Source organism: Mustela putorius, unplaced genomic scaffold (assembly GCF_011764305.1).
Source record: "Mustela putorius furo isolate JIRA1106 unplaced genomic scaffold, ASM1176430v1.1 tig00000430_pilon_pilon_pilon, whole genome shotgun sequence".
NCBI classification, from domain to species: domain Eukaryota; kingdom Metazoa; phylum Chordata; class Mammalia; order Carnivora; family Mustelidae; genus Mustela; species Mustela putorius.
In genome coordinates this window covers 7,136,526-7,153,614 of record NW_025421377.1, presented here as the reverse complement: position 1 = coordinate 7,153,614, position 17,089 = coordinate 7,136,526, and the positions used below count along the sequence as shown (strand labels likewise).

Genomic DNA, 17,089 nt, shown 5'->3' with positions numbered 1-17,089 from the left:
ACAAACCCTAAGCCAAACTCACGGTCTTTGCCCCCACAACCCTTCTTCCTCCTTGAACGGCATTCCCCTCACCATCCAACATGGCTGACGGACACAGAACCCGAAGGCCATCTTCAGCTCCTACCTCTCTCTCCCAGCCCCGTAACCACTGAGTCTTACTGAAGAGGTAGTCCGACGCCTCCCAAATCCATCCTCCTCCCTCCGGCCCTTGAACTTTGGTCTGGGACAGCGTCACCTCTCACCCACAGCCCTAACAGCCCATACCTCCTGACTGGAAAAAAATACGAAGTCTATCTAGGCATCTAGATCTAGACATCTGAGCCAGGTCAAGTTATGTAACTCACTGTGCCTCACTTTCCTCTTCTCCAGAAATGACAGAAATCAAAGAGCGCCTGTCCATGGGGTTTGTGAAGACTAAAATTATTGACTTAAAATAAGGGAAGGTTCTTAGAACGGCACAGCACCGCCAAGAGCACCTGCAGCCTACGTAGAGTAAGCGACTTGAACGATTTTACTTTTTAATTTTCTTATTATTTTAATTTATTTATTTTTATCTCACTTTCTACTATTTTACGATTGCTACTGTTTTCATTAAAATGTCTTGAGGATCAAATGAAAGGTGTGGGGGCCCCTGGGTGGCACAGGCAGTTAAGTGTCTGACTCTTGGCTTTAGCTCAGGTGGTGATTTCCAAGTTGTAAGTGGTCATCTCGGGGTTGTGAGATCGAGCCCCGTATTGGCTCCGACTTCGGTAGGGAGTCTGCCAAAGTGTCTCTCGGCCCCTCCCTGCGCTCTCAATCTCTCTCTCTCAAATAAATAAATAGGGGCACCTGGGTGGCTCAGTCAGTTAAGTGGCTGCCTTCAGCTCAAGCCCCGATCCCAGGGTACTGGGTGGGATGGAGCCCCAAATTGGGCTCCCTGCTCAGAGGGGAATCTGCTTCTCCCCCTCCTTCCTGCCTGTGCTCTATCTCTATCTCAAATAAATAAATATTTTAAATAAATACATAAATAAGTAAATCTTTAAAAAAAAAAGGGGGGGGAGAAATGTGATGTGACGGAACTTGGCTTCACTGCCTGCCTGGCCCAAAACTACTGAATGAGGCTTAGTTTTCTTTTAGTTTAGGGTTTGTTGGTTGGTTTTTTAGGTTTTGTTGTTGGTTTTGTTTTTTGTTTTTTGTTTTTTTTTTAGAGAGAGAGAGAGAAAATATGCTCATGTGAGCTTTGGGCCGGGGTAACAGAGGGAGAGAGAAGAGAGAAGCAGATTCCATGCAGAGCCGACAGCCCAACATCGGGCTGGATCCCATGACCCTGAGATCATAACCTGAGCCAAAATCAAGAGTCAGAGGCTTAACCTAGACTGAGCCACCCAGGTGCCTATTTTTCTACAGCTTTTAAAAAAGGATTCAAAGCATCGACTTTCCTCTTTCTCTAAAAAATTACTTAATGGGTCCCTCGTATATGCCAGTCCCTGCTTTGAACTATCCTCCATACTAGAGATGCAAATACTGTTGCCCAGACTTTTTTGTGTGCTTTCAACACATAGCCAAAGGCAATACTGGTCTGAGGGCTCACGAAGGAGCCCCAAACTCCTTTTATCAGGTGTTCTTTCCCATTTATGGGTCACAGAAATAGCATCGGGCAAGCCGAGAGAAGCGGGAGATGTCTAATCCCCAAAGCAAGGCTCTTTTCTTACCTGATATTACTTTCATTGTCAGACTTGGGATAATCTTCCCATTTATCAGTGAAGGTTCTGTTCATATAAATCCACTGCTGGTGTTCAGGTCTGGGATATGCCTCATATTCAACAATCAGGTCCACATTCTCGCCATCATTGACAAATATTGTAGTATTCATCATGGGGAAGATATTAATGAATCCTTTATCTAATTAGAACAGAACAAAACAGGAAGAAACTATTACCCACAACAATGCAACAGAGAACACAACTTCATCTCTGGATCACAAAGATAACTGACAGGTTTCAGGTTATTAATTGGCAATTACAAGACAATTTTAACTGGCCATTAGAACTTTTTTTTTTTCTTTTTGCTCTTGTAGAATCACAGCCATAAGGGGTGGACAGACACACCTGAAATGTTTATTCTCCCATCTCTGTCTCTCAAACAACTCTCTTAAAGATCTAGCTCCTTATCATATATCTAGAATGACTCGTCCTGATGTTTCCTAGGTTAAAAAGCTTTTGGACTAACTAGTTAGCCCCTACCCAGACCCAATATAAATGTATATGTGATAGGAATGTGTCATAAACCAAGAAGAGGAAGACAGCCCTAATGGTGAATGAAGATGTTGAAAGAACACTATTTACTATTTAAAGAAAAATAAACTTACACCTTCTCATCACATTGTAAGTCACAGATGAAATCAAGGACATTTTAACAACCATACCATATTTTTAACTGAACAACAGAATTCACTCCTATCAAACTTCTTCTGTAGAGGGGGGAGCAGTTTTCTAGGCTTTTTAGGAACTACAGAAGAAAGAATAATCATAAAACCATAAAAATCCTAAGACTCTGAATACATAAGCATTTTTAAATGTCTCTACAGTAAAATTAAGACAGTAGGAAAGAGAACATGAAAATATAGATGGAAAAATATTGAAACTAGTAATTAAAATAAGGCTTCACTTTTCACTTATTAAAAATAGCAAAACTTCAATAAAGCTGCTAAAAAATAAAGTATATCCATCCTATGGAAACACAGCAAAACTAATTTGAAAGAAACTCAATAATTTTCCAAGTGTGGTAAAAGTAGCACGCTGAACTACACACTGTAAATTGGCACAAGTCTTTCAGAAAGCATGTAGCAATATAGATTTTCTATAATTATCTATTCTCCCATTTAACCCTGTAACTCCTATCTGAGAACACTTCTCAGTGTATAACTGCATACAGAAGGAATGGCCATCTACCCTGGATGTAGTAATTTTTTTACATCAGAGAACTGGTTAATACAGCAGCCCTCCAAAATGGCTATAATATAATAATATAAGAAAGAGCTTGAAAAAACTGTACTAAAATAATTTCCAATATAATTTTTATAGCCACCATTTACAGAATGTTTACTAGGGGCCAAGAACTGCCCTAAGTACCTTAGTATACATTTAGATGAATAATTATGACAAATATTTAATTTTATAACAATACTAAGAGAGAAAGCACATAACTCCTAATTTATGGATGAAAACTATCCAGTCCTGGAAAGCTAAAGAGCCAGAGAACCAAAGGCAGAGCCCAGATCTGAACAAAGGTTTGTGAGAAGCCAAGTCTGGCCTCTTTTTATGGCAGCATATACCCTAGATTCGTGAGAGAGAAAGAATAAAATCATATGTATAGGGGCGCCTGGGTGGCTCAGGGGGTTAAGCATCTGCCTTCAGCCCAGGTCTCGATTCCAGGGTCCCAGGATAGAGTCGTGCTTCCGGCTCCTTGCTGAGCAGGGAACCCGCTTCTCCCTCTCCTTCTGCCCCTCTCCCCACTCATGCTCCTTCTCTCTCTCAAATAAATAAATAAAATATTTAAAAAATCTTATGTATAATTGAAACCCTGCTGTGTACAAAAATATAAGCAATATACCAAATCTTATAAACAGTTAAATCACATTGGTGGGATTATGGAAGCATTTTCTTTTTTTTTTTTTTTAAAGATTTTATTTATTTATTTGACAGACAGAGATCACAAGTAGGCAGAGAGGCAGGCAGAGAGCGGGGGGGCAGGCTCCCTGCTGAGCAGAGAGCCCGATGCGGGGCTTGATCCCAGGACCCTGAGATCATGACCTGAGCCGAAGGCAGAGACTTTAACCCACTGAGCCACCCAGGCACCCCTATGGAAGGGTTTTCATTTTATCCTTCCATTTGTTTTTCAAAATTTAAGAATTATAAAATTTAAAATTGTTAATCATTATTTTTGGCACTACTGGGGTGACTATATTAAGGTCTCACATAAGTTGTCATTCTAGTATTTAATGCCGGTTAGTTTCCTATAGATTCAGAATAAAAGGTGTCCAACTATACCGATGGAAAAGGAACTGAGACAGGTGTGAATAAGAAATCACCCAGGTGAATGCTGAAGATGGAAACCACCACCCTGTTCTAATACCTGCTTCATAAATGAAACCCCTTGCTATTTTTAAAGCAAACTTAGGTTAATTTGGAGGGAATAAATGTTTCATCTGAGTGTTACATTACATTTTCATGTTCTTAAGGTCCTAAATCCCAAAATTCCGCACAATGCAAAATATTCCAATATTACAGACAACATAATTCACACTGGAAAGTGTTCTCGTATCATCACCATATGTAAAATACTTAAGTTCCTCCTGAGTTTTCTAGAGTCCTTTGGCTCAATATACTTTTATGTCCTATAGTGGAATAGAGCTTCAAATGCATGAAGTATAGGAATTACCAGGATCAAAGAAATCCGTCAGGGTTTTAACCTACGGTAAGATCTTTTTCAGGTGCTTCTGCATTAAGGAATTGGTGATGCATTAACATTGAATCAAGTACAAACACGATACCAAGCACTTCTATAAACCAAATCTATTGCCTTTTCTCTTCTCTGCAGTCTCTGGAGTTAGAGGCTGTGTTTCTTGGAAGAGGAAATGCAGGCAGAGGTAAAGTAGGGTGCCCTCGAAAGTTAGGTGGCACAGGGCCTACTCAAAACCAGGTAAGGACTAAGCCCAAGCCTCCCACCCCCAACTCCCAAAAGAAATCACTTTTCTCTCTTGTCTCCTCCTGTTCTTGTCCCCTCCCAACCCAACCCAAAACAATACAAAACCAGATTCAGGTTTCCCAGCCACAAGTCCTTCCAGTTACACAGCTATATTCTTGGAAATTGATGAATGGGTTTTAAAAATCTGATTACACACAATAATACGCTCAAAACATCCTTACTAATTGCTTTCTGGAGCTGAAGCTGATAGATCAACATGCTCCCTAATCAACTTAGCAAATTAGCACTTATGGAGTTTAATATTTTAAAAGCATCGCTTTCTATTCAAATTAATAAATGGTTCCCAATCACGTTTAGGGAAAAAGTAAGACTCTCTCTGCACGCGGACTCTAACTGCAAGTAAAGGGTGTTGTTCTCCACGTTTAGTCTGGTGAGATGATTTCCATTACAACATGGGCAGAAATGCCAAAATTATATGAGATTATTGTGGGATAAATCACAGACCTCTAACACTGCTTCATGAATTATTGAAGAAACATGGGGAAAAGAGGAGAGACGAAAACAAATAGCACATCATTTTATTATCCCTCGTGATGAAGAAATCTGCCACCCTATAAGTACTTAAAAGTCAAGCACTAAGACTATAATTGCATTAAAAAAGCAAGAAAATAGATTAAATTCAAACGATGCTCAAAAAACAAAAATGCATAATTTAGAAATTATTATTATTTCCAGTAAATCAAAAACATCCAGGACATTCACTATGTTCTGCACTCATTAAGTAGACCTTGGAAAATAAATATTTAGTGGGATTTCCAGACTAGGGAAGAAAAGGCTAAACCCATTGTGCACATCAGCTATGATGGGGTTAGGACTCTAGGGAACCATGATCTAGCTGATGCTGTCTAGAACTAGTGTGTCAGCCCCTAGTGGGTCTCTTTCCTGAAGGCTTATGCTACAGCCTATAAGGTTGGCGGACGGAGTAAAGTAAGGGGTGTACTAGGAAGAAGAAGCCCAACCCAGCCCTTCCTGCATCAAACAAACTAGTCCCATAAATGGTAAAAAAGAGAAACCAAAGGCCCAGGTGCCTCCCTAAAAGATTCAGAGAAATATTTTCAGCTCCCAGCATCTCACTCCTCCATACAGAAAGTCTACAATCCATTTCCAAGCTCAAGTCATTCAGCAAGGCCTAGAATTTTTGAAAAAGTTCCACTTAACATTTGTTTGCTTAGGAGGTGGATGGTAGAAAAATGACCCATTTAAACAACTTCAGTTACAGCTTTCCACTTCCCCTTTCTTAAGACTGGTAGAATTTGCTTCTGTGATCTAGCTGGAAAAGGCGACAACGATCACTTATTCATTCATTCATTCATTCATTCATGTGGTGACAATTACATTTCTAGTCATCTCTCAACATTCTATTAACACAAAAAGGCAACTATCTAGCAATTTCTTCTTTCACTACTGGTAGTAATTTATACATTCCCATAGAGAGATTTACCGACAACTTCCAAGGTGGTTGTGACATTCGCTGATCCAAAAGTATTATTGGCATAACACATGAACACTCCAGAATCACTGACTCTAGCTGAGCGGATAGTCAGCTTTTCCTGACGTACAAAATTGAAGTCACCCTGATGCCAGCTATTACTCTGCGTCTGTGCGTTAGTCTGCTGGTTTTGGAGGGAGAGAAAAATAAAAATCAAACATTACCATAAAATTTAGATTCAGGATCTTTCCTAGATAAATTAAAAATAGCAGCAATTAACTTCTCCATATTAACATTCATTATACGCTCCTTAAGTAAGAATAATAAAGCATCATGACAAGTCTGTCATTGGAACACTTCATGTTACAAGATTATATTGAAAGATAGTCATTATTAATGATTGAAAAAAAACATGAAAATTCATTTCATAATAACTATGGCACACATAATTCCAAATTCTCTGTGGCACTATTTTTTTTTTAACAGGGCCAAATTTTACAAGTTACTCTAGAAGAAATATTACAGAATACTGATATTTTACATTGACTCAGCATGGTGAAGTCATATTAGTATCTGCTGTTAGGCCATCTTTTTTTTATTCTATATCCTAGTGATTGAAAGAAAACACCTCGCTAATTATAATATTCTATTTCATTAACATTTATATTATTTTCACGAAGAGAAGTTGAGTCACAGTGTCTACAAGATTATTTATTTGTTTATTTGACAGAGAGAGAGAGCACAAGTAAGCAGGGCAGCAGGCAGAGGGAGAGAGAGAGAGAAGCAGGCTCTCTGCTGAGCAGGGAGCCTGATGTGGGGCTCGATCCTAGAACCCTGGAATCACGACCTGAGCCGAAGGCAGCCACTTAACTGACTGAGCCACCCAGGCGCCCCGATTCACAATGTCTAAAACTAACTTGGAAATGCACCCTACAGTTCTCACCCAGCAGAATATTGGCTTCTATTAAAAGAGGTTCCAAAGTATGTGAGATATGTTAGACCAAGCCCCAAATTATTTAAACCTGAGTAGAAGAGAAAAAGTTGCAAATTTACTCTTGTGATATCATCATTCTACTCATTCTATTCGTCTGCAGACAAGACATGGAGAGATTTTTTTTTTTTTTTTGGTATGGAAAACATCATGGGAATAAAACATAATAAAAACTATAGCCACTCTGAAAATACTAAAGGAAGCACCATACAGCTTTCTGCATCTTTCAAATTTTCTGTAAAAAACCACATTCCTATTGAAAAAAAATAACAACTGAGAAAAGAAGGTAAATGGGACCCGATATTGACATGGAATGAGATCAAGGGTAACTCACAGGCCAAGCAGTGGTGAACTTCTAGCATTAGACCATTCTGACATTACTGTAAATCAGAACAATCCTTATGGAAAGTAACTGGGCAGTTTGTTCATACCCCTTTATCAATTCCAGCAAATTTATCTCAAGGAAACGACTCAAACAAACAAACAAACAAAACAAAACAACAAAAGGCTCCAAAACATTTACTGCAGTAAAATCTTGGAAATGACCTAAAGGTATACCAAGTATCGAAATTACAAATGTGAAAATAAGGAAAATGTTTGTATTACTTAAAAAGCATAAATTAAGTGTACCTTGACACTTCAAACATGATAATACATATGCACGGGGCAGAGAGAAAAGAAATATGAAAAAAAAAAGTAGACAATAAAGCACTGATAAAGACCAGCCACATAAAGATACTGAGCTCTTAGAATGCTTGAGGTCCAAATTACGTTTTAAATATACAATATGTCCCAGATTTTGAAGACTTAATATGAAAAATGTAAAATAACCCATTGAAAACTTTTTATAGTAATTACATAAGATACTATTTTAGTTTTATTAGGTTAAAAAAATGTACTAGAATCAATTTTACTTTTACTGTCATGTGCCTACTGGAAAATGTTAAATTATATAGAAGGCTCACATTTTATTTCCATTGCATAGCACTGCTACATGCAATGGTGGAATTATATCTGTTTCTCTCTTTTTTTCATGTTATTATATTTTTGGAAATTTTTTTTTTTACATTAAAATGAGCATACATAAGAGCAGACTGCCAAAACCGAATGTTTTGAAATAAAAAGAAGAGAAACCTGCTTTGTTAAGTAACTGTGAGATCTTGAGCAAGTCAAGGATACTACTAGTCTCAGCTTTTGTTTTTAAAAGGGAATGAGGGGCGCCCGGATGGCTCTGTAGGTTAAGTGTCTACCTTCGGCTCAGGTCATGAACTGGGGGGGGTCCTGAGATCAAACCCCTATGTCGGGCTCCCTGCTCAGTGGGGTGTCTATTTCTCCCTCTGACTCTCCCTCCTGCTCTCTCTCTTATAAATAAATAAAATCTTTAAGTAAATAAATAAAAGGGAATGAGAAAGCAAAGGTCTTCAAAGGCCTTTCCAGTCTGAAGCACAATGCAGACATGAAGATGCTCTCTTTCAAGAGATTCTTCTAATAATTGGCAGAATCTGCCATTTCACTGCAGAAGAGCAATGAGGAAGATCAACAACAAGGTGAGTTGACACTGTTCTGTCCTCTCCCAGTGCATCAGGTCACACACATCTCTGCCAAGACAGAGTGACAACTAATAGGGACAGGTAACATACCACATTCTAGATTTATGGTATATGTTCCTTCTAATTCTTGCAAGAGCCCAAGGGTCTACCAGAGGGAGCTAAGCAGGAACAATGAACACATCAGTGCTGGGAGAATAGCTTGGTCCTAAGTGAGACAATATCAACACCTTCAAAACCTGAAGACCGTAATTCAGGATACTATCAAATATCATAATAAAAAGTAAAAACACAAGGATGTAGATGCATAAGAAAAGCTAACCAAGATTCATGGCCCAAACTGTTCTCTCATCTGAAATCAAGGATTATAGAAAGCCTTAAATAAACTCCAAGATTCTGACATTTTAAAACAAATGACTGTAAAAACTCTAGAACAGTCATTTTATCCTCCATTTCACTGTTGAGTTAAACTTATTCTAAACAATCAGAATCAAATACCATGGATTTTAAAGATAATTTTGATAGTGTTAACAGCGTTAAGTATTCCAAATGAAGCCAAAGGATATCAACAAAAGAGTCATGGATGAACCTTGGCATAGAGCCATGAGCCCCATCTGCAAGTCACACATTACATATTGTTTGCATGTGATTTGGTTTTCCTTAACCCTTGAGGTGCACACTGGGATTTCCCCAAAGGGCTCCCAACACTGAAGGCTTATCTACCAGCGCCAGTGGATTAATTGGGAATGGCATGCGGGACTCCTGGGAAAAAGGGTTCAGAACAAAACTGCCTGGGGCAATTTAATTTCTCATCGAAAAAAGGCTAATTTTCAAGTTATACAGAGGCTCAAATACGCACATGGCCCAAACTGTTCTCTCATCTGAAATCAAGGATTATAGAAAGCCAATTAATACAGGATTGTGTCCTATAAGTTAAGTCAAAAATCCCTATGTAAGCTGTTGTTCTTATTAGCTTATATGATATGGAAAACTTGTTTCTCTGAGCCACTGGTTTGAAAGAACAAGTCTCTAGTACAATCTATTCTCCTAGTCAATGGGCAGGTTTCATTAGCAAGGTATCACCCATCACAAGTCTATGTGAATACCATCATAGTACTTTGCACTATGCTATTCACCATGGTTACTTATGGAGCAAAAAATTCTTCAAACAGGCGTGAAATTGCCAATGTGGAATACAGAGCATAAGTAGGAAGAGGAGGAAGAGGAACATATACTATTTCTTTTCTCCAATGTAATGCATATATGTCTCCTGAAGAAAAACCACCATGACAGCTAATTAACTAGATGGCCAAGATTATGCAAATAAAAGTTATTGAATATTCAGTTGATGGAAATTTTCAAGTGAAATATTTGGGAGATTAGACATCTGAAAGACCTTGCTACTAATGAGTATTCAGAGAGAGAAAGAGGGAAAAAAAAAATCATATAACTGGCTAAAATTAAAGATATGCCCAACATAGCACCTAACATATAGTAGACATTCATCATGCATTTGTTAAATGAATGAGAACTTAAACATGTCCAAATGTTTCAGATTAAAGATAACCATTTTATTAATAGTGACTAAAACAAATAGAAAACCATTAGCAACTTGATCTCAGGTAACCAGCCTCAGAGGGGTAAGTCAGATCAATACAAAAAGAAACACATCTCTGAAATGGATAAGCCATTTTGTGGGAAAGGAAAGAGCTCCTTGGTTGGTATCTGAGACCATTTTCTCATTTTAAATATGGAAAGGAAAAAAAAATTGACAACTTTCCCCAATATTTTAAATCATCTGGCCTGGATGTATTTAATAGTCTTAAAAATCAAAGGTTATGTGGTTAACCAGAAGTTTTTTTTTTAAATTTCTTTGTGAAAGTCAAAGAGACAACACACAGTAATAATAGGAGTCTGAAGTCCTCTCTTAGATTTTCTCAAAATAAATTGACAAATTGACATGCATTTGTCACAAATAATGAATGTACACATCCACATATGGTGTTCTGAAAGGGGAAAAGATGCATCTCGACACACACCCAGATAGTCCCACCTCAGACAGATACACCAGCTGAGCCTTGCCAGGACAATAAATAAACCCATTAAAGGGAAAACCTTATAATCTCCCACAGGGAGAGAATGATATATTCAGAAAAACAAAGGCAACAAACCACTCACCTGGCTGTTTTCCTTGATCCACATGGAGTCCACAGAACTGGACACATCCTTGACCAAGCACATCACAGAGAATTCCTCCCCTTCCCTAAGAAGAGAGCTTGCTTTGGACACCGACACCACCGGGACAGCTCTGATGGCTGGAAGAAACAGAAATGTGGCCCTCCAGTCATGTGTTCTACAATCATAGGCCATTTTCACTTACCACGTGCCCTCAAAGGCACACAACTTGCGTGGTCATCTTTTAAATAAAATATCAAGTATGGCACTAACCTATCTGTATTACTTATAGATCTGAAGACATTAGCAATTACATCTTGCATGCTTCGAACAAATTCATCAACATTGAGTGACGATGAGAGGACTGTCTGCTCTGAGATGATAATGCTACTGGACAAGGCTGTTTTGAAACAAGGAGAAACCGTGGCATTGGGAAGCGGCTTTAATCTTTACCTCACACAACCTTGATGGTTTCATGAGAACATGACCTAAAACCAATCATATTCTTTTAACTAAACAGCCATCCTTCTCGGGAGCCTGGATGGTTCAGTTGGTTAAACAACTGCATTCTGCTCAGGTCATGATCCTGGGGTCCTAGGATCGAGTCCCACATCAGTCTCCCTGCTTAGCAGGGAGCCTGCTTCTCCCTCTCCCTCTGCTGCTCCCTTGCTTGGACTCTCCATCCTCTCTCTCTTTGTCAAATAAATAAATAAAATCTTAAAAACAACAAAAACAAACAGGCATCTTTCCCATGAGCCATAGTAATAACCTCTTGCTCTTTTCTGAAAAATCTCCATTTTAAATAACCAATCTTTCCTTAATTCCAAGGAGCACACATTTTCAAAAGCCCTAATAAAAAGTACTCGGTAGCTGAATGTCAGCTGGCGTTGGATTTGATGATCTCGGAGACAAAATCTAGACATTTTCCAGCAATGAAAATAATCTACATAATGCCACCATAATAACAAGGTCCATACTCAGCTGGTACTTTCCTCCTCAGATTGGGAAGAGTTTGGGAATGCATTAAAATCAAATCACTGTGGAGAAAAGTCAATTCCTCTAGCAATAGTCCATCAAGGAGTGAATTGTGTCTATGTTAATCTTTTCAAACAGGGGAAGGGAAGCCTCCCCGTGAGGTTCTCTTGGGAGGGACAGCTCAGGCAGTGAGGAGACTCGGTGTCCTGAGGTCGGGAGGTGTCCCCTGTAGGGTCGGAGCGCCAGTCTCGGCTAGAAGCTGCCCGTTGGAGGCAGCCGTGGACCGGGGGTGTGGGCTTGGGGGCTACGAAAGGAAGAATTCACAAGCAGTTGACGGCAGCTGGGAGGTGGGGGAACCACAGGGAAGAGCCGGCTGCCTGCCTGCCCACACTCAGATGACCGGGGACCGCCAGGAGAGAGACACCGCTCCTCCCTCCACACAAGTCCGCCTCCCCGCCGGAAGACAGAAAGGGCCCCTACCTGCCCTCACTTTCAGGGTGAATTTCGTTGACAGCACGGACTTGCCCTTCTGGTCCGCTGAGCAGTGCAAGCAGAGCCGGTGATACTCGCGCTTCACGTTTCGGATCGTGATGCCGGCCTTGGGATCGGCGACAAACGTCAAGTCCTTGGGAAGAGGCTTCCCCTCGCACCCCGTGAGAGAGTAATTGGTCACGTCTGGGTCTGTCAGAGGACAGCGGACCAGTGTATCATTGTCTTCTTTCCCATACAAGCGAATGTCAACGAGGAAAAGCCGTGCGGGATCTAAAGCGTGTCAAAAATGAGTAGTTTGAATGGATGGTTCCGGGCACTGACAACATTTTTAAAATGTCAAAGGACTCCGATTTTTTTTTTTCTTTGCAAGCAAAAGTGGAATTTATCCACATATTACTAATTAAGCCACAGGGAACATTTGGTAACCCCTTTCACGGGTCAGACACTAAGCTTGGACCATTACACTTTATCTCATTTAATCCTCAAAACACCCCCATGGGATGGGCATTATCGTGACCACCCTTTCAGAAATGAAGGAACCGAAGTCTCAAAAAAGTGACTCCCCTACCAAGTGACACAGCCCAGAAATGGCTGAGCGGACTCAAATCACAGTCCAACGAATACCGTGACTTGAGCTCTTAAACTCTGAGGGTATTTTATCACAACAGTTACTCTCCTTCTACGGTAGGAAATGGTCTAAGGGGGATGGGCCAAGACTCGGCCAGTATGCTGATACCTACCAGGATCAGGGAAAGGGGCCCCTTTCCAGAGCCCCCAGTCTCCAGGATCTTTCAGCTTCTGCATAAAATCTACAAAACTATTAGCAGACCACCCTGTACCAACGACATGTGGGCCTCACCCTTCATATTCCTTGAAAATTATGTATAAATATAAACTTCTGGACATCAAAGGAAGCCATATTCCCAAGGGGAGCTTATGACTTTCAGGAATATTATGATAAATATCATCCAAACCAGAACACTTGACAGTGAAGAGGAGTGCCATTAATAATTATGCCAGGACACCAGGTGTGAACTGGAAAGGCCCCAGCCAGAGTGGGACCTCCTATAGGCAAAGACAAACCTCATTCTGTAGACCCAACAGACAGCCACCTCTGCTGTGTAAAGATAATACAGAGAGATGGCGGGGCCAACAGATCATGTTTAAAGTGTTTCTTCACTGTCCTTTCCACCTGGAATTCAGGTGTTCCACAAAAATCAACCCGACATCACTGAAATACACTTACCATTTAATTTAGGAAAAAAAAAAAATTTCCAGAATGAGTTATGCATCTCCCAGCCTAATGTGTTCTAAGAATAAAGTCTGTCATGATGGTGGAACTAAGGTCCGAGGCCACAGATGGTTTTTTTCCATATACTCTTTCTCAATTGCTTACGGCTAGCTCCTACAATGCCCCAGGTTCCTTCAGTGCTGTAACATAAATTACTTAAGTATCCAAACATCTTAAATCAGTAATAATTCACTGAAGTGGTAAGTTATTGAGGAAGACTTTCCTTTTCACGAAAATCCATGCTTTCTGTGAGACTGACCTGGCTAATTCAGCAGTTTGTCCCATCTATTCCGTGGTCTACCCACTGGACTAACATGCAGAATGACACTTCAAGACTACCTGGAAATTCCAGAGTACCTTCTTGAACATCAAAGAACAACCCCCCAGGATAGCTCAACCATCATGGAACCATACCCCAAGGCTAAGCTGTGCCTTGCCAAGGCACTGACCTAGGAAAGAGTAACAGATAAACTAAGGAAAGGCAGAGTCAATTCCAGGGCAATCTTCTTTACAGTGAACACTATAGGCATCAACTTTTATAAAACCTTGCTAGAGTTCGAGGGGCGCCTGCGTGGCTCACTGCCTTCGGTTCAGGTCATGGTCAAAGGGTCCTGGGATCGAGCCCCACATCAGGCTCTCTGCTCACCGGGGAGCCGGCTTCCTTTCCTCTCTCTCTGCCTGCCTCTCTGCCTACTTGTGATCTCTGTCTTTCAAATAAATAAATAAAATATTTAAAAAATAAATAAATAAAAATAAAACCTTGCTAGAGCTTGAATTTGCACAATTTTGTCTCCTGAACAAAAGTTCGGTGAGGATGACAGGCAGGTTGATCTTCTCCAAATGTTCCAGGAAGAAACTAAAACTCTCTGAGCTTGCTCAAATCTGCCATCTAGAACAAATGTATTCATTACTCTTCCACGGTATCATGGGTGAGGCCTCCTACACTGGCCTGTTTCAATGGCAGCCCCAGTCCAGGCACAAACTCAGGACCAGAACCCAGACTTCATTTCTCCTCCTATAACCTGGGTCTGTCTCTTTAAGCTTAAAGTACTTGTTTGTACATCAACAGAAAGGTTCTTCCTCCCTCCCACCGTCAGCTAACCTCCTGTGGACAAGGATGTGAAAAGCACAAACACAGATGAATCACTGAGTTTATCATAGGAAATGAGATATGGAAATCCAACGATCGTATTTTTCTTCTGTTTCTAAGAGGTCACGGTTTAAAAAAAAAAAAAAAGAATCAAATGACAACCACTAAGAACCTAAGAGGGGACGTGGGGTGCTTAGCTGGCTGGCTTATTTTTCTGGAATTTGCTCCCTCAAAGTGGGTCAGTTCTTTTGAAGTGTTGGGTCTGTTTAGGCCGTCAGAGGCCTTTAGTTCCCTGAAGTGTTTTTACTAAGTGGGAGTATCTAGGATCTCAAGGCATTAAAATGCAGCTCTCCCAAAGGGCCTAATTTATTCTCAGGGTTTACTCGCAGTGCCAGGACAAATGGGCTAACCATATTGTAATCTCATTAGGAAGAGTATCACAGCCTTGCAGACCTTCAGCTGGAGTCATACCCACAGCCACGATGTATCAAAAGATGGGGGGAAACTAACAAAGAAAAATTTGTTTCAGGCGCCCGAGACCCAGCCAGTAATATTTCCTCTCTGGCTCAGCCATCTAGATGTCATCCATAATTAAGAACAGGATATTAAGTTCTCTAAAGCATAGCATGAAAGAAAGCCACACATTTACCTCTAACAAACACATAAATGGACCTGCTTAAGCCGTCTCTGTTGGTGCACGTGTAATTGCCCGTGTTGGCGGCCTCGGCTTTCTCCGTGACCCATTCGTTGTGCGCGTCCTCCTTCAACTGACCCAGGGTCTCAAAAGTCCATTTGACAAATCCTGGATCGGTGCATGACAGCCTAATCTCGTCGCCAGCACTGACTATTAACTCTGATTTTGCTGGATGGATGGATGGTAGAGACAGTTCCCCTGGACTCACAGATGGTTGAGAAGAGCCTGCCAAGAGAAATAAGAATCGTGTTGAGTATGATCTTTTTCCTTGGCGAAATAAAGCATTTCTTCCAATATTGATTGCCATCTTCTGTGTGCTTGCTCTACAATAAAAATAGGACAAAGCTGCCCTGCTATTTATAGTTAGAAAGAGTTCTGTTTCAAGTTTCTTAAGTTCATCTAGAAGATTATTTTCCGCAACTCTCCACTGATCCAAAGGGTCACACTTGGTATGCAAGCCATACTTGGGGGATGCCATGGCCTTCTCTGGGTTAAACACACAGCTGGGTCAAGTTTCTACTCTGAATATGGGCCATTGCCATGGTACTGACATGCTGACACCCAGCTTGGAAATAACAAAAACAAAACCTCACACTATCAAAAAAAAAAAAAAAAAAAGCATAACAAAACAAAAAAACTACTGGCCTGTTACTCTTCTGGCAAAACATACTTGACCTTGACATAGCGTAGCTGTGAATTCAGTTATTTGTATGCAATTCTCCTAATATGGTGATGTTCATCAAAAGCAGAACTATTCTGGAGTTTCAAACAAGAAGGCAGAAAATGAAAATCCCATTTTAAAGATCAGACCGTGAGCGGTCTCATGACATACGCTGTGTTGCTGCCTGATCAAACCAATGCCTCGATAGGTTTCCTAGACTCCGGATGTGGAACTTGAACCTTAGAAAATTCACGGCAGCCAAGTCCCTCATTCGCTCATCTACCTGTTGCAGGACCACAAATAACGGTTCGTTAATTATGATCTGCAAGGGCCTCAAGCTAGTGCTGGAGAAAATCCCATGTAAGTGCAACACAGGGTTGGTACACACACTCCAGAGTTTAAAGAACACACTGCTTGTGTATCAGAGTAAGTGAAATACAGCTACAAGTTTTAGCTTTAAGCTGAAGAAGAAGGTGGGTTGGGCCTTTACCATATGGGAAAGGTGAAAGAGAAGATAGACACGTGCCACAGGGACCACCTAGACCATGCAGAGACACTATACATTTTGGCTTTTTTTTCTTGTGTTTTTTTTTTTTTTTTCACTATACGTTTTTCAGCAGAAAAGTGGCACGTGCAGTAAGATACTGAAGATCTTCGAGATTCCAGGAAATCTGTGAAGAGTTCTGGTCCTCCGGTAGGCAGGAGGAATGATACATATGGTAAGGATCTGAGACAAAAAATGCATTATTCTACCGAAGAAAAACACATTAAAGGTTATAGTGTAATTAAACTACAAAGACTGACTCACAGATGACCTGGGTGAGCGAGTGGGAAGACAGGGTCCCGGGGTAAGGTGGGCTAGAGCAACAGGGTAACGGAACTCCCCCTCGGTGGGGGGTGGGGGGCTTTCAATCACTTCTGCAGGGTCATGGGGGAGATGGGGTATCTATCCCCTCCCCCACACATGCAAGGTCGGAGATAAGAAGTGACCTGAGTTC

At 40.7% G+C, this 17,089-nt stretch overlaps 1 protein-coding gene across 4 annotated transcripts in view; it reads right to left on the bottom strand.

The window, feature by feature from the left end:
* The window catches only part of KIT (KIT proto-oncogene, receptor tyrosine kinase), an 86,654-nt gene that overhangs the window by 34,247 nt on the left and 35,318 nt on the right, over nt 1–17,089 (bottom strand). For 2 of the 4 annotated variants that reach the window (XM_045079768.1, XM_045079770.1), the window contains exons 2-6: nt 15,386–15,655; nt 12,344–12,625; nt 10,892–11,028; nt 6,188–6,359; nt 1,692–1,881 (exon numbers count right to left, since the gene is read on the bottom strand). In XM_045079768.1, the coding sequence (XP_044935703.1) occupies nt 1,692–1,881; nt 6,188–6,359; nt 10,892–11,028; nt 12,344–12,625; nt 15,386–15,655 (1,051 nt within the window). The remainder of the gene's footprint in view (nt 1–1,691; nt 1,882–6,187; nt 6,360–10,891; nt 11,029–12,343; nt 12,626–15,385; nt 15,656–17,089) is intronic. The other 2 variants (XM_045079769.1, XM_045079771.1) reach the window with 1 other exon arrangement.